The following is a 24,401-nucleotide window of genomic DNA, read 5'->3' as shown; positions in this document are numbered from 1 at the left end:
AAGGGATCAGTAAGAGGCTAAAGGGATTGGCGCGAAGGATCAGTAAGAGGCTAAAGGGATTGGCTCGCGAAGGGATCAGTAAGAGGCTAAAGGGATTGGCGCGCGAAGGGATCAGTAAGATGCTAAAGGGATTGGCTCGCGAAGGATCAGCAAGAGGCTAAAGGGATTGGCGCGCGAAGGGATCAGCAAGAGGCTAAAGGGATTGGCTCGCGAAGGGATCAGTAAGAGGCTAAAGGGATTGGCGCGCGAAGGGATCAGTAAGATGCTAAAGGGATTGGCTCGCGAAGGGATCAGCAAGAGGCTAAAGGGATTGGCGCGCGAAGGGATCAGCAAGAGGCTAAAGGGATTGGCTCGCGAAGGATCAGTAAGAGGCTAAAGGGATTGGCGCGCGAAGGGATCAGTAAGATGCTAAAGGGATTGGCTCGCGAAGGATCAGTAAGAGGCTAAAGGGATTGGCGCGCGAAGGGATCAGTAAGAGGCTAAAGGGATTGGCTCGCGAAGGGATCAGCAAGAGGCTAAAGGGATTGGCCCGCGAAGGGATCAGTAAGAGGCTAAAGGGATTGGCTCGCGAAGGGATCAGTAAGAGGCTAAAGGGTTTGGCTCGCGAAGGGATCAGTAAGAGGCTAAAGGGATTGGCTCGCGAAGGGATCAGTAAGAGGCTAAAGGGATTGGCGCGCGAAGGGATCAGTAACAGGCTAAAGGGATTGTTGCGCGAAGGGATCAGTAAGAGGTTAAAGGGATTGGCTCGTGAAGGGATCAGTAAGAGGCTAAAGGGATTGGCGCGCGAAGGGATCAGTAAGAGGCTAAAGGGATTGGCTCGCGAAGGATCAGTAAGAGGCTAAAGAGATTGGCTCACGAAGGGATCAGTAAGAGGCTAAAGGGATTGGCTCGCGAAGGGAACAGTAAGAGGCTAAAGGGATTGGCGCGCGAAGGGATCAGTAAGAGGCTAAAGGGATTGGCTCGCGAGGATCAGTAAGAGGCTAAAGGGATTGGCTCGCGAAGGGATCAGTAAGAGGCTTAAGGGATTGGCTCGAAGGATCAGTAAGAGGCTAAAGGGATTGGCTCGAAGGATCAGTAAGAGGCTAAAGGGATTGGCTCGCGAAGGGATCAGTAAGAGGCTAAAGGGATTGGCTCGCGAAGGATCAGTAAGAGGCTTAAGGGATTGGCTCGCGAAGGGAACAGTAAGAGGCTAAAGGGATTGGCGCGCGAAGGGATCAGTAAGAGGCTAAAGGGATTGGCTCGCGAAGGGATCAGTAAGAGGCTAAAGGGATTGGCGCGCGAAGGGATCAGTAAGAGGCTAAAGGGATTGGCTCGCGAAGGGATCAGTAAGAGGCTAAAGGGATTGGCGCGCGAAGGGATCAGTAAGAGGCTAAAGGGATTGGCGCGCGAAGGGATCAGTAAGAGGCTAAAGGGATTGGCTCGCGAAGGGATCAGTAAGAGGCTAAAGGGATTGGCTCGCGAAGGGATCAGTAAGAGGCTAAAGGGATTGGCGCGCGAAGGGATCAGTAAGAGGCTAAAGGGATTGGCGCGAAGGGATCAGTAAGAGGCTAAAGGGATTGGCTCGCGAAGGATCAGTAAGAGGCTAAAGGATTGGCGCGAAGGGATCAGTAAGAGGCTAAAGGGATTGGCTCGAAGGGATCAGTAAGAGGCTAAAGGGATTGGCTCGCGAAGGGATCAGTAAGAGGCTAAAGGGATTGGCTCGCGAAGGGATCAGTAAGAGGCTAAAGGGATTGGCTCGCGAAGGGATCAGTAAGAGGCTAAAGGGATTGGCTCGCGAAGGGATCAGTAAGAGGCTAAAGGGATTGGCTCGCGAAGGGATCAGTAAGAGGCTAAAAGGGATTGGCTCGCGAAGGGATCAGTAAGAGGCTAAAGGGATTGGCTCGCGAAGGGATCAGTAAGAGGCTAAAGGGATTGGCGCGTGAAGGGATCAGTAAGAGGCTAAAGGGATTGGCGCGCGAAGGGATCAGTAAGAGGCTAAAGGGATTGGCTCGCGAAGGGATCAGTAAGAGGCTAAAGGGATTGGCGCGAAGGGATCAGTAAGAGGCTAAAGGGATTGGCTCGAAGGGATCAGTAAGAGGCTAAAGGGATTGGCTCGCGAAGGGATCAGTAAGAGGCTAAAGGGATTGGCTCGCGAAGGGATCAGTAAGAGGCTAAAGGGATTGGCTCGCGAAGGGATCAGTAAGAGGCTAAAGGGATTGGCTCGCGAAGGATCAGTAAGAGGCTAAAGGGATTGGCTCGCGAAGGGATCAGTAAGAGGCTAAAGGGATTGGCTCGCGAAGGGATCAGTAAGAGGCTAAAGGGATTGGCTCGAAGGGATCAGTAAGAGGCTAAAGGGATTGGCGCGAGGATCAGTAAGAGGCTTTAATAATAATGTTTACATATCTTGCATTACTCATTTCATATGTACTGTATTTAATACTACCGCTTGGTCATCGCTCATCCATATTTTGTATATATTTATATGTACATATTCTTATTTCATTCATTCTTATTTTATTCCTTTACTTAGATGTGTGTATTGTTATGGAATTATTAGATATTACTTGTTAGATACTACTGCAAAATTGGAGCTAGAAACACAAGCATTTCACTCGCAATAACATCTGCTAAACAGGTGTATGTGACCAATAACATCTGCTAACCATGTGTATGTGAACAATAACATCTGGTAAACACGTGTATGTGACCAATAACATCTGGTAAACAGGTGTATGTGACCAATAACATCTGCTAACCATGTGTATGTGAACAATAACATCTGGTAAACACGTGTATGTGACCAATAACATCTGGTAAACACGTGTATGTGACCAATAACATCTGGTAAACACGTGTATGTGAACAATAACATCTGGTAAACACGTGTATGTGACCAATAACATCTGGTAAACACGTGTATGTGACCAATAACATCTGCTAACCATGTGTATGTGAACAATAACATCTGGTAAACACGTGTATGTGACCAATAACATCTGGTAAACACGTGTATGTGACCAATAACATCTGGTAAACACGTGTATGTGACCAATAACATCTGGTAAACACGTGTATGTGACCAATAACATCTGCTAACCACGTGTATGTGACCAATAACATCTGGTAAACACATGTATGTGACCAATAACATCTGCTAACCACGTGTATGTGACCAATAACATCTGGTAAACACGTGTATGTGACCAATAACATCTGCTAACCATGTGTATGTGACCAATAACATCTGGTAAACACGTGTATGTGACCAATAACATCTGGTAAACACGTGTATGTGACCAATAACATCTGCTAACCACGTGTATGTGACCAATAACATCTGGTAAACACGTGTATGTGACCAATAACATCTGCTAACCATGTGTATGTGACCAATAACATCTGGTAAACAGGTGTATGTGACCAATAACATCTGCTAACCATGTGTATGTGAACAATAACATCTGGTAAACACGTGTATGTGACCAATAACATCTGGTAAACACGTGTATGTGACCAATAACATCTGGTAAACACGTGTATGTGACCAATAACATCTGGTAAACACGTGTATGTGACCAATAACATCTGGTAAACACGTGTATGTGACCAATAACATCTGCTAACCATGTGTATGTGACCAATAACATCTGGTAAACACGTGTATGTGACCAATAACATCTGGTAAACACGTGTATGTGACCAATAACATCTGGTAAACACGTGTATGTGACCAATAACATCTGGTAAACACGTGTATGTGAACAATAACATCTGGTAAACACGTGTATGTGACCAATAACATCTGGTAAACACGTGTATGTGACCAATAACATCTGCTAACCATGTGTATGTGAACAATAACATCTGGTAAACACGTGTATGTGACCAATAACATCTGGTAAACACGTGTATGTGAACAATAACATCTGCTAACCACGTGTATGTGACCAATAACATCTGGTAAACACGTGTATGTGACCAATAACATCTGGTAAACACGTGTATGTGACCAATAACATCTGGTAAACACGTGTATGTGACCAATAACATCTGGTAAACACGTGTATGTGACCAATAACATCTGGTAAACACGTGTATGTGACCAATAACATCTGGTAAACACGTGTATGTGACCAATAACATCTGGTAAACACGTGTATGTGACCAATAACATCTGGTAAACACGTGTATGTGACCAATAACATCTGGTAAACACGTGTATGTGACCAATAACATCTGGTAAACACGTGTATGTGACCAATAACATCTGGTAAACACGTGTATGTGACCAATAACATCTGGTAAACACGTGTATGTGACCAATAACATCTGCTAACCATGTGTATGTGAACAATAACATCTGGTAAACACGTGTATGTGACCAATAACATCTGGTAAACACGTGTATGTGACCAATAACATCTGGTAAACACGTGTATGTGACCAATAACATCTGGTAAACACGTGTATGTGACCAATAACATCTGCTAACCATGTGTATGTGACCAATAACATCTGGTAAACACGTGTATGTGACCAATAACATCTGGTAAACACGTGTATGTGACCAATAACATCTGGTAAACACGTGTATGTGACCAATAACATCTGGTAAACACGTGTATGTGACCAATAACATCTGGTAAACACGTGTATGTGACCAATAACATCTGGTAAACACGTGTATGTGACCAATAACATCTGGTAAACACGTGTATGTGACCAATAACATCTGGTAAACACGTGTATGTGACCAATAACATCTGGTAAACACGTGTATGTGACCAATAACATCTGGTAAACACGTGTATGTGACCAATAACATCTGGTAAACACGTGTATGTGACCAATAACATCTGGTAAACACGTGTATGTGACCAATAACATCTGGTAAACACGTGTATGTGACCAATAACATCTGCTAAACAGGTGTATGTGACCAATAACATCTGCTAACCATGTGTATGTGAACAATAACATCTGGTAAACACGTGTATGTGACCAATAACATCTGGTAAACACGTGTATGTGACCAATAACATCTGGTAAACACGTGTATGTGACCAATAACATCTGCTAACCATGTGTATGTGACCAATAACATCTGGTAAACAGGTGTATGTGACCAATAACATCTGCTAACCATGTGTATGTGAACAATAACATCTGGTAAACACGTGTATGTGACCAATAACATCTGGTAAACACGTGTATGTGACCAATAACATCTGCTAACCACGTGTATGTGACCAATAAAATGTTATGTGTGTGTGTGTGTGTGTATTGGAATGTCAAAGTAAGTATGTGTGAGTGTGTTGGGGTACAGTCCAGTGTGCTGGGTAGAGTCCAGTGTGTTAACTATTTAGTTAACTGTTTAACTAACTATTTAGCAGTCTCATGGCTTGGGGGTAGAAGATGTTCAGGGTTCAGTTGCTTCCAGACTTAGCGCTCCGGTACCGGTTGACGTGCAGTAGCAGGGAGAACAATCTATGGCTGGAGACTGACACCGCCTGGTATAGAGGTCCTGGATGGCAGGGGTTCAGCCCCAGCGATGTACTGGGCCGTACGCACTACCCTCTGTAGCGCCGAGCATTTGCCATACCAAGCGGTGATACAGCCAGTCAAGATGCTCTCAGTGGTTTTAGAACTTTTTGAGGCTCTGAGGCTCCGTGATAAATCTATTGAAAGGAGGGAAGAAACAGTATGGCCCTCCGTTTCCCTAAAGTCCGCGATCAGCTCCTTTGTCAGACCATAATGGTACAGCAAAGTTTAATCGGTATTGTACACAACAGATTGATATGAGCAATCACCAGTCAGACGGGGAGAGGACCACAAAGCTGCCCTGTGAGAAGCCTGATTAGAAAGGCCTGCAGAGGGAACTGTGGGTGTACTGTACAGCTATAACAGGCTTTCTGGATTTCCCTGTGTCTCTCAGAACAACAAACATATGACCTCTAACGTTTAGGACTGTTTATTATCTTTAGTTTACTGCTTAAGGAACTGCGTCCCGACAAACTCCCTTCTCTGGTTGGAGCCTCATCGACTCACCCTGAATGTTTATAAGGTGGCTACTTTGATCAGAGCAACTACTTTCAATTGCAGGGCAGCGGAGTGAGAGAAGAAAAAGAGAGAGAGAAAGAGCGCGAAAGAGCGAGAGAGAGAGAGATAAAGAGAGAGGGGGAGAGAGCAGAGAGAGAGAAAGAGTGAGAGAGAGAGAGTCACAGAGAGAGAGAGAGAGAGAGAGAGAGAGAAAGAGAGAGGGGAGAGCAGAGAGAGAGAGAGAGAGAAAGAGAAAGAGAGGGGGAGAGAGAGCAGAGAGAGAGAGTGAGAGAGAGAGAGTCACAGAGAGAGAGAGAGAGAGAGTGAGAGAGAAAGAGAGAGGGGGAGAGCAGAGAGAGAGAAAGAGAGAGAGAATGAGCAAGAGAGAGCGAGAGAGAGGGGGAGTGAGAGAGAAAGAGAGAGGGGGAGAGCAGAGAGAGAATGAGAGAGAAAGAGAGAGAGAGAGTGAGAGAGAGAGAGTGAGTGAGAGAGAGAGAGTCACAGAGAGAGAGAGAGAGAGAGAGAGTGAGTGAGAGAGAGAGAGTCACAGAGAGAGAGAGAGAGAGAGAGTGAGAGAGAAAGAGAGAGGGGAGAGCAGAGAGAGAGAGAAGGAGCGAGAGAGAGAGAAAGAGAGCAGGGGAGAGAGCAGAGAGAGAAATAGAAAGAGAGATAGAGAGAGAGAAAAAGAGTGAGAGAGACTAGAGACAGAGAGAGATAGAGAGAGAGAGTGAGAGAGAGAGAGGCGTTGGCAAAGTTAATGATTATGTCCACCCACAAGCTCCCCTCCCAATCTTGACTTCTCCTCTCTCTTCCTGTCTGAATCTCCCAGCCGAGCTTATTGGTCCCCGAGGCCTCCACTGTGTGTGTCTGTGTCTGTGTCTGTGTCTGTGTCTGTGTGTCTGTGTGTCTGTGTGTGTGTTCATGTCTGTGTGTGTGTGCCAGTGTGTGTGTGTGCCTGTGTGTGTGTGTGTGTGTGTGTGTGTGTGTCTGTCTGTCTGTGTCTGTGTGTCTGTGTACGGGTGTGTGTATGTATGTGTCTGCCAGTTTCCAAGATTCACCCATCTAGTAGCGGCTCGCATCACACTTTGCCTCCAGAACAGCTTGTATTCTTCAGGGCATGGATTCTACAAGTCATAAATGTTCAACAGGGATGTTGGCCCATGCTGATTCATTGGCATCACTCAGTTGCTGCAGATTGGACAGCGGTCCACCACCGTCACCAGCCTGTAATGTTGACACCAGGCAGGATGGGGCCATTGACTCATGCTACTTAAACCAAATCCCGACTCTGCCATCTGCATGACTCAACAGGAACCGGGAATGGTCGGACCAGGCAATGTTTTTCCACTCCTCATTTGTTCAGTGTTGCATGATTCTTCCCTTTCTCCTTTAACCTCTCATCAACCAGCTGTTTTCACCCACAGGACTGCTGCTGACTGGATGTTTTGGTTTGTTGCATCATTCTCAGTAAACCCGAGAGAGACACTGTCGTGCGTGAAAAGCCCAGGAGGCCGTTTCTGAGGAACTAGAACCGGTGCACCAGGCACTGATCATACCAGGCTCAGTCACTTAGGGCACTAGTTTTGTCCAGTCTAATGTTTAATCGAACAGTAACTAAAAGCCTCGATGCCTGTCTACATGCTTCAATAGCCATTATTATACCTAATAAACTGTCCGGAGAGTGTATGAGTGTATGGTGATGTAGTTCCCTTCCCCTCCGACACACGCTCAAGGCTGTAAGTCCCAGCTCTGTGGTGGACATTTGAGGAGATGTTCTCTATAGGAGAGAGAGAAACGGACAAGGTGGTGCAGGGTGGTGCAGGGATGTACATCAGACATATCCACACCCTCATATCCACACCCTCTAACAGGAGACCTGGGGTATGTAGCATACCCTCTAACAGGAGACCTGAGGTATGTAGCATACCCTCTAACAGGAGACCTGAGGTATGTAGCATACCCTCTAACAGGAGACCTGAGGTATGTAGCATACCATACCCTCTAACAGGAGACCTGAGGTATGTAGCATACCATACCCTCTAACAGGAGACCTGAGGTATGTAGCATACCATACCATCTAACAGGAGACCTGAGGTATGTAGCATACCATACCCTCTAACAGGAGACCTGAGGTATGTAGCATACCATACCATCTAACAGGAGACCAGAGGTATGTAGCATACCATACCCTCTAACAGGAGACCTGAGGTATGTAGCATACCATACCCTCTAACAGGAGACCTGAGGTATGTAGCATACCCTCTAACAGGAGACCTGAGGTATGTAGCATACCATACCCTCTAACAGGAGACCTGAGGTATGTAGCATACCATACCCTCTAACAGGAGACCTGAGGTATGTAGCATACCATACCATCTAACAGGAGACCTGAGGTATGTAGCATACCATCTAACAGGAGACCTGAGGTATGTAGCATACCATACCCTCTAACAGGAGACCTGAGGTATGTAGCATACCATACCCTCTAACAGGAGACCTGAGGTATGTAGCATACCATACCATCTAACAGGAGACCTGAGGTATGTAGCATACCATCTAACAGGAGACCTGAGGTATGTAGCATACCATACCCCTAACAGGAGACCTGAGGTATGTAGCATACCATACTCTCTAACAGGAGACCTGAGGTATGTAGCATACCATACCCTCTAACAGGAGACCTGAGGTATGTAGCATACCATACCCTCTAACAGGAGACCTGAGGTATGTAGCATACCCTCTAACAGGAGACCTGAGGTATGTAGCATACCATACCCTCTAACAGGAGACCTGAGGTATGTAGCATACCATACCCTCTAACAGGAGACCAGAGGTATGAAGCATACCATACCCTCTAACAGGAGACCTGAGGTATGTAGCATACCCTCTAACAGGAGACCTGAGGTATGTAGCATACCATACCCTCTAACAGGAGACCTGAGGTATGTAGCATACCATACCCTCTAACAGGAGACCAGAGGTATGTAGTAAACCATACCATCTAACAGGAGACCTGAGGTATGTAGCATACCATCTAACAGGAGACCTGAGGTATATAGCATACCATACCATCTAACAGGAGACCTGAGGTATGTAGTATACCCTCTAACAGGAGACCTGAGGTATGAAGCATACCATACCATCTAACAGGAGACCTGAGGTATATAGCATACCATCTAACAGGAGACCTGAGGTATGTAGCATACCATACCATCTAACAGGAGACCTGAGGTATGTAGCATACCATACCCTCTAACAGGAGACCTGAGGTATGTAGCATACCATACCCTCTAACAGGAGACCTGAGATATGTAGCATACCCTCTAACAGGAGACCTGAGGTATGTAGCATACCATACCCTCAAACAGGAGACCTGAGGTATGTAGCATACCATACCCTCTAACAGGAGACCTGAGGTATGTAGCATACCATACCCTCAAACAGGAGACCTGAGGTATGTAGCATACCATACCCTCAAACAGGAGACCTGAGGTATGTAGCATACCATATCCTCTAACAGGAGACCTGAGGTATGTAGCATACCATACCCTCAAACAGGAGACCTGAGGTATGTAGCATACCATACCCTCTAACAGGAGACCTGAGGTATGTAGCATACCATACCCTCTAACAGGAGACCTGAGGTATGTAGCATACCATACCCTCTAACAGGAGACCTGAGGTATGTAGCATACCATACCCTCTAACAGGAGACCTGAGGTATGTAGCATACCCTCTAACAGGAGACCTGAGGTATGTAGCATACCTTACCCTCTAACAGGAGACCTGAGGTATGTAGCATACCATACCCTCTAACAGGAGACCTGAGGTATGTAGCATACCATACCCTCTAACATGAGACCTGAGGTATGTACCAATCCCTCTAACAGGGTACCTGAGGTATGTAGCATACCCTCTAACAGGAGACCTGAGGTATGTAGCATACCATACCCTCTAACAGGAGACCTGAGGTAGGTTGCATACCATACCCTCTAACAGGAGACCTGAGGTATGTAGCATACCATACCCTCTAACAGGAGACCTGAGGTATGTAGCATACCATACCCTCTAACAGGAGACCTGAGGTATGTACCATACCCTCTAACAGGAGACCTGAGGTATGTAGCATACCATACCCTCTAACAGGAGACCTGAGGTATGTAGCATACCCTCCAACAGGAGACCTGAGGTATGTAGCATACCATACCATCTTAACAGGAGACCTGAGGTATGTAGCATACCATACCCTCTAACAGGAGACCTGAGATATGTAGCATACCATACCATCTTAACAGGAGACCTGAGGTATGTACCATACCCTCTAACAGGAGACCTGAGATATGTAGCATACCCTCTAACAGGAGACCTATGGTATGTACCATACCCTCTAACAGGAGACCTGAGGTATGTAGCATACCATACCCTCTAACAGGAGACCTGAGGTATGTACCATACCCTCTAACAGGAGACCTGAGGTATGTAGCATACCATACCCTCTAACAGGAGACCTGAGGTATGTAGCATACCCTCCAACAGGAGACCTGAGGTATGTAGCATACCATACCCTCTAACAGGAGACCTGAGGTATGTAGCATACCATACCCTCTAACAGGATGCATTCTCCCTCATCTTCCATCTCTTCTACCTCCTTCTCCTCCTCTTCCTCATTCTCCTCCTCATCTGCCTTCTTATCTGCCTCCTCATCTGCCTCCTCCTTCTCCCACCCTCTCTTCCTGTTCCTCATCGTCTATATTATCACTGATTCCTGTAGAGATGACCTAGCCTACTGTGCGTTGTGGAACATATCATTGTGTTATCGATTCTTAGGTGACGTGTTTATTGATCAGTCGACCTCTAGTATGTATATTGTGTGTTAAGGACCAGAGCAGAACAGAGCGGCCTGGTAGCACAGATCAAAGTGTTCATCCCAAATAGCACCCTATTCCTTATGGGCTCTGGGCAACAGAGGCAACTGCATAGGGGCTAGTGTGCTATTTGGGAGGCTGTCACAGATTAAAGAAGGCAAAGTATACAGAGATCTGACTGCTTATCATGAAATTTAATACAGAGATCTGACTGCTTATCATGAAATATAATACAGAGATCTGACTGCTTATCATGAAATATAATACAGAGATCTGACTGCTTATCATGAAATATAATACAGAGATCTGACTGCTTATCATGAAATATAATACAGAGATCTGACTGCTTATCGTGAAATATAATACAGAGATCTGACTGCTTATCGTGAAATATAATACAGAGATCTGACTGCTTATCGTGAAATATTAAACACAATGGCTTTCCTCTTTAATCCACCTCTCTTTTCGTCCTCTTTAATCAAATTATCTTTACCTCCTCTTTAATCAACCTCTCCTTTCCTTCCTTCCTTTCCCTCCTTCCTTCCTCTCTCTGTCTGCTGTTGAAGAACTGAGGACAGGTCCCAATGTGAGCTACTCACCATATTAGGTATCACTCTCGCTCTGTCACACAGACAGAGAGACTAGATAAACACTGGAACACTTCCGTAGATTGAACTCTCAGGTCTAGTTCAGAACAATCATTATTTGGCCAACAATAGGGGCCGATCTGTTAGAAAATGCCCGGGTCGGTTTCTGGTCCAAGTCTGTCACTGCTCTGCCCTTAAACAAACATTGAAACATCTCATTTCTCTCTGCCTGGATGGCAAACGATCACACTGAATATAATAAAGCATAAATTCACTGAGATGTTATTTAGCTGTTCTCATCTGTTCTCCTCTGTTCTCCTCTGTTCTCCTTTCCTCCTCTCCTCTACTCTCTCCCTCCTCTCCTCTCCTCTCCTCTCCTCTCCTCTCCTCTCCTCTCCTCTCCTCTCCTCTCCTCTCCTCTCCCTCTCCTCTCCCTCTCCTCTCCTCTCCTCTCCTCTCCCTCTCCTCTCCTCTCCTCTCCTCTCTCTCTCCTCTACTCTCCCCTCCTCTCCTCTCCTCTCCTTTCCTCTCCTCTCCTCTCCTCTCCTCTACTCTCCCCTCCTCTCCTTTCCTTTCCTCCTCTCCTCTCCTCTCCTCTCCTCTACTCTCCTCTCCTCTACTCTACTCTACTCTCCCTCCCTCTCCTCTCCTCTCCTCTCCTCTCCTCTCCTCTCCCTCTCCTCTCTCCTCTCCTCTCCTCTCCTCTCCTCTGTTCTCCTCTGTTCTCCTCTGTTCTCCTCTCCTCTGTTCTCCCCTCCTCTGTTCTCCTCCTCTACTCTCCTCTCCTCTCCTCTGTTCTCCTCTGTTCTCCTCTCCTCTCCTCTCCTCTCCTCTCCTCTCCTCTCCTCTCTCCTCTCCTCTCCTCTCCCTCTCCTCTCCTCTCCTCTCCTCTCCCTCTCCTCTCCTCTCCTCTCCTCTCCTCTCCTCTCCCCTCCTCTCCTCTCCTCTCTCCCTCTCCCCTCCTCTGTTCTCCTTTCCTCTCCTCTCCTCTCCTCTCCTCTCCTCTCCTCTCCCTCTCCCCTCTCCTCTCCTCTCCCTCTCCTCTCCTCTCCTCTCCTCTCCTCTCCTCTCCTCCTCCCTCTCTCCTCTCCCCTCCCCTCCTCTACTCTACTCTACTCTACTCTACTCTACTCTACTCTACTCTACTCTACTCTACTCTACTCTACTCTACTCTACTCTACTCTACTCTACTCTACTCTCCCCTCCCTCCCCTCCCCTCCCCTCCTCTCCTCCCCTCCTCTCCTCCCTCTCCTCTCCTCTCCTCTCCTCTCCTCTCCTCCTCCTCTACTCTCCCCTCCTCTCCTCCCTCCTCCTCTGTTCTCCTCTCCTCCTCCTCTAATCTCCTCTGTCTATTGTCATAAAATATATTTGTTATAATAATAAACATTTGCCAGGATTCAACCTCGTTCCTTCTGTCAGTGTTCTGGTCCCTGACTCTACTCACTGAGCCAGATGACACATCAACAAATCCTGACGACATTGTAGGCCTAACTACGGTGTCCAGTAGAGGTCAGTGTTTGAATGCAACCTGGAATCGAAGAAAACACAAGAAATCAGTGGAAATCACTCCCTAAAACCCTTCAGCGAGTAGGCCTCTCTAATCGACCTGGCCAGGGTATCTTGTAAGGATATTGACCTCATTCCATCAGTAGAGGATGCCTGGTTATTCTTTAAAAGTGCTTTCCTCACCATCTTAAATAAGCATGCCCCATTCAAAAATTTAGAACCAGGAACAGATGTACCCCTTAGTTCACTCCAGACCTGACCGCCCTTGACCAGCACAAAAACATTCTGTGGCGTATTGCATTATCATCGAATAGCCCCAGTGATATGCAACTTTTCAGGGAAGTTAGGAACCAATATACACAGGAAGTTAGGAAAGTGAAGGCTAGCTTTTGCAAACAGCAATTTGCATCCTGTAACACAAACTCCAAAAAGTTCTGGGACACTGTAAAGTCCATGGAGAATAAGAGCACCTCCTCCCAGCTGCCAACTGCACTAAGTACAGGTATAATATTAATAGTGCTTTGAAAACTGCATTGGCACATCAGAGCTCTAGTATCAATTGTTCCATCATTACATTGCAGTGTTGATTCTGTTCTGTTTTTGGAGAAGGTATGTACTTAATGTCTTGTGCTGACAAGTTGATGTATCTGAACATGAGCATCTGTGAGTGTTGCTCCGTGTTGTTGTCCAGAGGAAGTGTCCGTGTTGTCCAGAGGAAGTGTCCGTGTTGTTGTCCAGAGGAAGTGTCCGTGTTGTTGTCCAGAGGAAGTGTCCGTGTTGTTGTCCAGAGGAAGTGTCCGTGTTGTTGTCCAGAGGAAGTGTCCGTGTTGTTGTCCAGAGGAAGTGTCCGTGTTGTTGTCAGAGGAAGTGTCCGTGTTGTTGTCCAGAGGAAGTGTCCGTGTTGTTGTCCAGAGGAAGTGTCTATTCTATGAGTATGGTTTATGCTAGAGATAGTTAGCTAGCTGTCTCTGTAGCTTAGTGGAGTGTTGGGTCAGTTACTGTAAGGTTATAGGTTTGAATCCCAGAGGTGACTAGGTGAAGAAACAAACCATCTGTTGGTGTGATCTTGAACAAGGCACTTTAACCCTTAATACTCCTGTAAGCCTCTCTGGATAAGCGCCTTGACTAGATGACTGAAACCTCCGTCTCTCTCCGCAGTGGAAAACTTCTGATTGTCATCGTTTATTTTTGGGGCCACTGTTCTGTTCCACAGGGGGGCAAATATAGAGCTGCAGCCTGTTTTTTCTACCTGCCATATCCTCAGCTACCAGCTCAGCATACCACAGAGTGAGAGAGAGGTATACCACAGAGAAAGAGAGAGGTATACCACAGAGAAAGAGAGAGGTATACCACAGAGAAAGAGAGAGAGGTATACCACAGAGAAAGAGAGAGGTATACCACAGAGGAAAGAGAGAGGTATACCACAGAGGAAGAGAGAGAGGTATACCACAGAGAAGAGAGAGGTATACCACAGAGAAAGAGAGAGGTATACCACAGAGAAAGAGAGAGAGGTATACCACAGAGAAAGAGAGAGGTATACCACAGGGAAGAGAGAGGTATACCACAGAGGAAGAGAGAGGTATACCACAGAGGAAGAGAGAGGTATACCACAGAGGAAGAGAGAGGTATACCACAGAGGAAGAGAGAGGTATACCACAGAGAAAGAGAGAGGTATACCACAGAGAAAGAGAGAGGTATACCACAGAGAAAGAGAGAGGTATACCACAGAGAAAGAGAGAGGTATACCACAGAGAAAGAGAGAGAGGTATACCACAGAGAAAGAGAGAGAGGTATACCACAGAGAAAGAGAGAGAGGTATACCACAGAGGAAGAGAGAGAGGTATACCACAGAGGAAGAGAGAGAGGTATACCACAGAGAAAGAGAGAGGTATACCACAGAGAAAGAGAGAGGTATACCACAGAGAAAGAGAGAGGTATACCACAGAGGAAGATAGAGGTATACCACAGAGAAAGAGAGAGAGGTATACCACAGAGAAAGAGATATATATATATATATATATATATATATATATATATAAAAAGAGAGACTAATGACATGCTCTATGGCTATATAAAAAATGACATGCTCTATGGCTATATAAAAGCCCCCAATGACATGCTCTATGGCTATATAAAATCCCCCTAATGACATGCTCTATGGCTATATAAAAGCCCCCAATGACATGCTCTATGGCTATATAAAAGCCCCTAATGACATGCTCTATGGCTATATAAAAGCCCCTAATGACATGCTCTATGGCTATATAAAAGCCCCCTAATGACATGCTCTATGGCTATATAAAAGCCCCCAATGACATGCTCTATGGCTATATAAAAGCCCCCTAATGACATGCTCTATGGCTATATAAAAGCCCCCAATGACATGCTCTATGGCTATATAAAAGCCCCCAATGACATGCTCTATGGCTATATAAAAGCCCCCAATGACATGCTCTATGGCTATATAAAAGCCCCCCAATGACATGCTCTATGGCTATATAAAAGCCCCCCAATGACATGCTCTATGGCTATATAAAAGCCCCCTAATGACATGCTCTATGGCTATATAAAATCCCCCTAATGACATGCTCTATGGCTATATAAAAGCCCCCTAATGACATGCTCTATGGCTATATAAAAGCCCCCCAATGACATGCTCTATGGCTATATATGGAAAAAATTTAATCTAGTGCTCAAAAAAACTCTATGTCCTATTTATTAGTTATGCCTCTATCAGGTGTCTGCAATGAATACCACTTCTTATAGTGGACTCTTCTGAACTGTTATGTTATGTTAGGGGGAAATCATGAAGAATGGTTCTTTCACATGTGAATGACTCAGTGACTGTGTTACATAATGAGCAGGACTCTGACTTTCAGTCCACTTCATCTACGTAAAGAAGCCGTGCATCAACTACGATATTACCTGCCATAACAGACATTAATGAAACTTTATGAATGACATTTAGGCCCATTCATTCGTAAGATATAGAGTTCCCCACAGCCTCAACACTTCCCCCACAGCCTCACATTCCCCACAGCCTCAACACTTCCCCCACAGCCTCAACACTTCCCCACAGCCTCACATTCCCCACAGTCTCAACATTCCCCACAGCCTCAACACTTCCCCACAGCCTCAACACTTCCCCCACAGCCTCAACATTCCCCACAGTGGCCCCACAGCCTCAAACTTCCCCCACAGCCTCAACACTTCCCCACAGCCTCAACACTTCCCCACAGCCTCAACATAAACAGCCTCAACACTTCCCCACAGTCTCAACACTTCCCCCACAGCCTCAACACTTCCCCCACAGCCTCAACACTTCCCCCACAGCCTCAACACTTCCCCACAGCCTCAACACTTCCCCACAGCCTCAACACTTCCCCTATCAGGTGTCTCAATGACAGCCTCAACACTTCCCCCACAGCCTCAACACTTCCCCCACAGCTCAACACTTCCCCATGTTATGTTAGCCTCAAATTCCCCAAGCCTCAATGGTCAACTTTCCCCACAGCCTCAATGACTCCCCACAGCCTCACACTTCCCCACAGCCTCAATTCCCCACAGCCTCAGGATATCACAGCCTCAACACTTTCCCCAGTCCACTTCATCTAGCCTCAAACTTCCCCCATCAACTTCCCCCACAGCCTCAACACTTCCCCACAGCCTCAACACTTCCCCACAGCCTCAACACTTCCCCACAGCCAACACTTCCCCCACAGCCTCAACACTTCCCCCACAGACTCAACACTTCCCCCACAGCCTTTCCCCCACAGCCTCAACACTTCCCCCACAGCCTCAACACTTCCCCACAGCCTCAACACTTCCCCCACAGCCTCAACACTTCCCCACAGCCTCAACACTTCCCCCACAGCCTCAACACTTCCCCACAGTCTCAACACTTCCCCATCCTCAACACTTCCCCACAGCCTCAACACTTCCCCACAGCCTCAACACTTCCCCACAGCCTCAACACTTCCCCCACAGCCTCAACACTTCCCCACAGCCTCAACACTTCCCCACAGCCTCAACACTTCCCCACAGCCTCAACACTTCCCCACAGCCTCAACACTTCCCCCACAGCCTCAACACTTCCCCACAGCCTCAACACTTCCCCCACAGCCTCAACACTTCCCCACAGCCTCAACACTTCCCCCACAGCCTCAACACTTCCCCACAGCCTCAACACTTCCCCACAGCCTCAACACTTCCCCCACAGCCTCAACACTTCCCCCACAGCCTCAACACTTCCCCACAGTCTCAACACTTCCCCACAGCCTCAACACTTCCCCACAGCCTCAACACTTCCCCCACAGCCTCAACACTTCCCCACAGCCTCAACACTTCCCCCACAGCCTCAACACAGCCTCAACACTTCCCCACAGCCTCAACACTTCCCCACAGCCTCAACACTTCCCCACAGCCTCAACACTTCCCCACAGCCTCAACACTTCCCCACAGCCTCAACACTTCCCCCACAGCCTCAACACTTCCCCCACAGCCTCAACACTTCCCCACAGCCTCAACACTTCCCCACAGCCTCAACACTTCCCCACAGCCTCAACACTTCCCACAGCCTCAACACTTCCCCCACAGCCTCAACACTTCCCCACAGCCTCAACACTTCCCCACAGCCTCAACACTTCCCCACAGCCTCAACACTTCCCCCACAGCCTCAACACTTCCTCACAGCCTCAACACTTCCTCACAGCCTCACTTCCTCACAGCCTCAACACTTCCCCACAGCCTCAACACTTCCTCACAGCCTCAACACTTCCCCACAGCCTCAACACTTCCTCACAGCCTCAACACTTCCCCACAGCCTCAACACTTCCTCACAGCCTCAACACTTCCCCACAGCCTCAACACTGTCGCACTGTCACCAGTAGACAGGGCCACTTATCCTGGAAACCAAGGTAACTGAAAGACTATCGACCCGTAACGCTCACTTTTTGTTCCACACGAAAGGGGTTCGACAGGCGAGTTAAAGATCATATCACCTCTACCTCTACCTGACACGACTTTCTTCAAATTGCATCCCGTCTCCAACAGGTATTCAATCAAGGACTTTGAAGATGTGGGGATTAGAAGCCGAACTAAAGCAGGAAGCCCAGGTGACCTCTCGTGATAGAACTGATGGTCAACCGTGTTGAGATACATCAACTTGTCAGCACAAGACATTAAGTACTTACCTGTGCTTCTCCAAAAACAGAACAGAATCAACACCGTAATGTAATGAGGGAAAGAGTGATGCCAGAGCTTCGATGCTCGTTGTTCTTCAAAGCACTACTGATCCATCACAATGTGTCACATGGGATGCCGCTGGAGAGACAGAGCAGGTACGGTGGAGTCAAACATTTAATAAGGAACGGACATGGAACGAGACAGGAACAGCGTCAGTACACGAGTAATACAGACAAAAAACAATCAATTCATCAGCAGGGAACAGAGCAGGGAACCTGACTTATATAGGGGAGGTAATAAACAGGTGATGAGTGAGTCCAGGTGAGATATCGCTGATGGGCGTGACGAGGGAAGGCAGGTGTGCGCAATGGATGATGGGAGTGCGTGATGCAGGGCAGCCTGGCGTCCTCAAGCGCCGGGGGGGGGGGGAGACGTGACACTTCTGAAGTTTTGTTTGATCACTTGCGAGATCACACTGATTTCTGGTGCTTTTCTTCTATTCCAAGTTGCATTCAAACACTGACCTCTACTGGACACCGTAGTTAGGTCCACAATGTAGTCAGGATTTGTTCATGTCGTGTCGTCTGACTGGTAGCTCAGTAACTAGAGTCAGGGACCAGAACACTGACAGAGGGAAATGAAGTTGAAATCTGGCGAATGCTTATTATTATTATTACAAATATATTTTATTTCAATACACTTTCTGCACATTGTTGTTCAAACAATTTGTTTAATTTAATATAGTAATAAGCTTCTGTCTTAAGCATCCTAAATAATGCCACCTACTCACAGTTTTTGATCGCAAAAACAAGGGAATTCACAGCAACAAGGGGACGGATGATGGAAGGTTCCAACCTGGAATGGTAACTGATTCTAGGCTACGACGACCTGCGATGAACCACTGCGCATCGGAGATTTGATGTTAGATTGTGGAGAGCAAACTTTGAAATGACTGTCAAACGCTGCTTTTTATTGCGGACCACCATATGTCACTAATGGACGTTGTGTTCTAATGGGCATTATGTTCTAATGGGCATTGTGTTCTAATGGGCGTAGTGTTCTAATGGGCGTTGTGTTCTAATGGGCATTGTGTTCTAATGGGTGTAGTGTTCTAATGGGTGTAGTGTTCTAATGGGCGTTGTTCTTCTAATGGGCGTGTTCTAATGGGCATTGTGTTCTAATGGGCGTTGTGTTCTATGTTCTAATGGGCGTTGTGTTCTAATGGCGTGGTGTTCTAATGGGCGTTATGTTCTAATGGGCGTTGTGTTCTAATGGGCGTGGTGTTCTAAAGGGCGTTGTGTTCTAATGGGCGTTGTGTTCTAATGGGCGTTGTGTTCTAATGGGCGTTGTGTTCTAATGGGCGTTGTGTTCTAATGGGCGTTGTGTTCTAATGGGCATTGTGTTCTAATGGGCGTAGTGTTCTAATGGGCGTTGTGTTCTAATGGGCATTGTGTTCTAATGGGCGTTGTGTTCTAATGGGTGTAGTGTTCTAATGGGCGTTGTGTTCTAATGGGCGTAGTGTTCTAATGGGCGTTATGTTCTAATGGGCGTTGTGTTCTAATGGCCGTGGTGTTCTAAAGGGCGTTGTGTTCTAATGGGCGTTGTGTTCTAATGGGCGTTGTGTTCTAATGGGCGTTGTGTTCTAATGGGCGTTGTGTTCTAATGGGCGTTGTGTTCTAATGGGCATTGTGTTCTAATGGGCGTTGTGTTCTAATGGGCGTTGTGTTCTAATGGGCATTGTGTTCTAATGGGCGTAGTGTTCTAATGGGCGTTGTGTTCTAATGGGCGTTGTGTTCTAATGGGCGTTGTGTTCTAACGGGCATTGTGTTCTAATGGGCGTTGTGTTCTAATGGGCGTTGTGTTCTAACGGGCATTGTGTTCTAATGGGCATTGTGTTCTAATGGGCATTGTGTTCTAATGGGCGTTGTGTTCTAATGGGCGTTGTGTTCTAATGGGCGTTGTGTTCTAATGGGCGTTGTGTTCTAATGGGCGTTGTGTTCTAATGGGCGTTGTGTTCTAATGGGCGTTGTGTTCTATTGTGTTCTAATGGGCGTTGTGTTCTAATGGCCGTTGTGTTCTAATGGGCATTGTGTTCTAATGGGCGTTGTGTTCAGGGTTGTGTTCTAATGGGCTGTTCTTGGCACTAGTTTGTGTGAATGGGCGTTGTGTTCTAAGCCTCTGTTCCCATCACTAACTGCATTGTGTTCAACCGTAAAACTGTTCTTGGCACAGTTTGGTGAAAGGCTTCAACTCTCTTCCCATCACTAACTGCATTTGTGCAACCGTAAATAGTGTCCCCCAGTCTCTTCCTCTCCTATGTGTTTACCTGTGAATAGTGTCCCCCAGTCTCTTCCTCTCCTATGTTTGTACCTGTGAATAGTGTCCTCCAGTCTCTTCCCCTGCTCTTCGTCCTTCTCCAGCTGTCTTCTTCGGCCATCGTCTTCGTCGTTAGTTCCAGGGGACGTGCCTTGTAGGAGCCAACGCTCTCTCATGGCTTTAGACTGGTGACAGAGAGACAGATAAGAAAAGAGACAACAGGATTAGAAAAAAATAAAAATACTTGTTGATAAATTCCCATATCTACTGGGTGAAATACCACAGTGTGACATCACAGCAGCAATATGTGTGACCTGTTGCCACCAGAAAAGGGCAACCAGTGAAGAACAAACACCATTGTAAATACAACTCATATTTATGTTTATTTATTTTGTCTTTTGTACTTTAACTATTTGCACAGTTACAACACTGCATATATACATAATATTAGAATTTAAATGTCTTTATTCTTTTGGAACTTTTTGTTTATTTCACTTTTGTATATTATCTTTTTCATTTGCCTTGGCAAAGTTAACATATGTTTCCCATGACAATAAAACACTTAAATTGAAATTGACAGACAGACAGACAGACAGCTGTTTTATCTACTACTTACTTAAAGAACTGAACTATTGATTCCATGTGTGTTTTTCTGTTTCTCATTTAAGAAAAACAAGAATTCAGTTCTGTGGCAGTTACTGATGATTTTCCCCCATGAGACACTATCTGAAGGAAGGCAGTATCACTTCCTCAAAATAGACAGAATGAATCTAAGATAACTCAAGAAATCTGTAACTTATTTTGATGTTTTCGTGCAGGAGGTTTTACATCTAGTTAAGGTGCTTGGGGCAGAATGTCTCAGGTAAAAAAAAGTGAGACATTTTGTCTTATGTAAACAAAGTCCGATCCGCTGGACACTGCTGGACAGGTCTGTCTCACCGACAGTGCTGCTGGACAGGTCTGTCTCACCGACAGTGCTGCTGGACAGGTCTGTCTCACCGACAGTGCTGCTGGACAGGTCTGTCTCACCGACAGTGCTGTTGGACAGGTCTGTCTCACAGACAGTGCTGCTGGACAGGTCTGTCTCACCGACAGTGCTGTTGGACAGGTCTGTCTCACCGACAGTGCTGTTGGACAGGTCTGTCTCACCGACAGTGCTGCTGGACAGGTCTGTCTCACCGACAGTGCTGTTGGACAGGTCTGTCTCACCGAAAGTGCTGTTGGACAGGTCTGTCTCACCGACAGTGCTGTTGGACAGGTCTGTCTCACCGACAGTGCTGCTGGACAGGTCTGTCTCACCGACAGTGCTGTTGGACAGGTCTGTCTCACCGACAGTTTTGCTGGACAGGTCTGTCTCACCGACAGTGCTGTTGGACAGGTCTGTCTCACCGACAGTGCTGTTGGACAGGTCTGTCTCACCGACAGTGCTGCTGGACAGGTCTGTCTCACCGACAGTGCTGTTGGATAGGTCTGTCTCACCGACAGTGCTGTTGGACAGGTCTGTCTCACCGACAGTGCTGCTGGACAGGTCTGTCTCACCGACAGTGCTTTTGGACAGGTCTGGGTAAATGGACACAGCTGTTCATCCCGTGGGTCTGGGTAAATGGACACAGCTGTCCATCCCGTGGGTCTGGGTAAATGGACACGATTCATCCCGTGGGTCTGGGTAAATGGACACAGCTGTTCATCCCGTGGGTCTGGGTAAATGGACACAGCTGTCCATCCCGGTCTGGGTAAATGGACACAGCTGTTCATCCCGTGGGTCTGGGTAAATGGACACAGCTGTCCATCCCGTGGGTCTGGGTAAATGGACACAGCTGTTCATCCCGTGGGTCTGGGTAAATGGACACAGCTGTCCATCCCGTGGGTCTGGGTAAATGGACACAGCTATTCATCCCGTGGGTCTGGGTAAATGGACATAGCTGTTCATCCCGTGGGTCTGGGTAAATGGACACGGCTATTCATCCCGTGGGTCTGGGTAAATGGACACAGCTGTTCATCCCGTGGGTCTGGGTAAATGGACACAGCTGTCCATCCCGTGGGTCTGGGTAAATGGACACGGCTATTCATCCCGTGGGTCTGGGTAAATGGACACAGCTGTCCATCCCATGGGTCTGGGTAGCGTTCTTCCTCTCTCTGCACTTACTTCGTCACAGGGAACGTCCGAATTCTGACCAATCAGCGGCCCTTTGAATGTTGATAGGTTACCTGTGGGTGTTTGTCGTGGATAAGAGGACGCGTCGGTCCTGACAAACTCTTGCCCACAAATCTTACAAAACTCTGTTGTGAATGATAGTGACTTCATGACTACAAGCATTTCGCTACAATAACATCTGATAAACACGTGTATGATACCACTGACATTTTATTTCATTTGAAGACAAAAATGTACCTACTTGTACACTTTTAGTACATTTTGGTGCTGAAATAAATGTTTCTGACTAATATCTATGTCACTAATGCCGACGATAGAAGTTGGTTCTATATTCTGAGTATTGTGTACTATTCATACTACATACTATTTAGAACATCGTGACTCCTCTACTTGGTTGGAAAAAGTTTGTATGCTTTTGTAAGCGAGGGCACTGTCCTCAGATAATCGCATGGTATGCTTTCACCCTAAAGCCTTCTTTCAAATCTGATAAAGCAGCTGGATTAACAAGAAGTTAATCTTTAAGCCAATGTATAACACATTTTCATGAATGCTTATTTATTATGACTATTTCTGTATTTTGAATTTGGCGCTCTGCAATTTCCCCGGCTGTTGGTCAGGATGCTACCGTCCCGCTTGTCTCAAAGAGGTTTTAATAAAATGTTCAAAGTTTCAGTGTTTTAACCTCTCTTTAAAAACAGTTTCAGCTACCCTCAGGTTCTCAGCCCCCCTCAGGTTTTCTGCCCCCTCAGGTTCTCTGGCCCCCTCAGGTTCTCTGCCCCCTCAGGTTCTCTGCCCCCTCAGGTTCTCTGCCCCCTCAGGTTCTCTGGCCCCCAGGTTCTCTGCCCCTCAGGTTCTCTGCCCCCTCAGGTTCTCTGCCCCCTCAGGTTCTCTGGCCCCCTCAGGTTCTCTGCACCCTCAGGTTCTCTGCCCCCTCAGGTTCTCTGCCCCCTCAGGGTCTCTGGCCCCCTCAGGTTCTCTGTCCCCCTCAGGTTCTCTGCCCCCTCAGGTTCTCTGGCCCCCTCAGGGTCTCTGGCCCCCCCCTGGGTTCTCTGGCCCCCTCAGGTTCTCTGCCCCCTCAGGTTCTCTGGCCCCCTCAGGTTGTCTGCCCCCTCAGGTTCTCTGCCCCCCCCCAGGTTCTCTGGCCCCCTCGGTTCTCTGGCCCCTCAGGTTCTCTGCCCCCCCCTCAGGTTCTCTGGCCCCCTCAGGTTCTCTGGCCCCCTCAGGTTCTCTGGCCCCCTCAGGTTCTCTGGCCCCCTCAGGTTCTCTGCCCCCCTCAGGTTCTCTGGCCCCCTCCAGGTTCTCTGGCCCCCTCAGGTTCTCTGCCCCTCAGGTTCTCTGGCCCCCCCAGGTTCTCTGCCCCCCTCCAGGTTCTCTGCCAGGCTGTTCCAGAGGCAGGGGGCATAATAACAAAGGCTTTCTCTCCATTCCTCTTGGTCCTAGTTATCAGATGCACCAGCGGGTGGTTGCTGTTCAGAGAGGGTAAATTACCCTGTTGTTTAAGTGCCCAACATTTAATGCCAATTACCTCTCACAAAAAAATGTGGCTGTGCCCAAAGAGAGTTTAGAATGAGTCTTTGTTCCATCTGTTCTCCAGAGTAAAGGATTGTTAGCTGTTGAGGAAGTGGCACTTTACTGAATACTCTCTCAGAGATGTAGTCGGTGTGATAAATCCCTGACTCGAGGGACTATTATATAGACAACATCAGCTCTGTGGGAGAGACAGAGTAAACAGAGAGAGTTTTACACAAAGAGAAGTTAGTTCTCTGGAGA

The 24,401-nt window shown here is 47.1% G+C and overlaps 1 protein-coding gene across 1 annotated transcript in view; it reads right to left on the bottom strand.

Annotated features, from left to right (window-relative positions):
* The window catches only part of LOC121843430 (paralemmin-2-like), a 35,231-nt gene extending 14,565 nt beyond the window's left edge, over positions 1-20,666 (bottom strand). The window contains exon 1 of the mRNA XM_042313015.1: positions 20,531-20,666. Within this exon, the coding sequence (XP_042168949.1) occupies positions 20,531-20,652 (122 nt within the window). The 5' untranslated portion in view covers positions 20,653-20,666. The remainder of the gene's footprint in view (positions 1-20,530) is intronic.
* Positions 20,667-24,401: the final 3,735 nt, after the last annotated feature.

This window comes from Oncorhynchus tshawytscha, unplaced genomic scaffold (genome assembly GCF_018296145.1).
Source record: "Oncorhynchus tshawytscha isolate Ot180627B unplaced genomic scaffold, Otsh_v2.0 Un_contig_17841_pilon_pilon, whole genome shotgun sequence".
Lineage (NCBI taxonomy): Eukaryota > Metazoa > Chordata > Actinopteri > Salmoniformes > Salmonidae > Oncorhynchus > Oncorhynchus tshawytscha.
The sequence above is the reverse complement of the archived record's forward strand: the minus strand, read 5'-3'. Positions and strand labels throughout refer to the sequence as shown.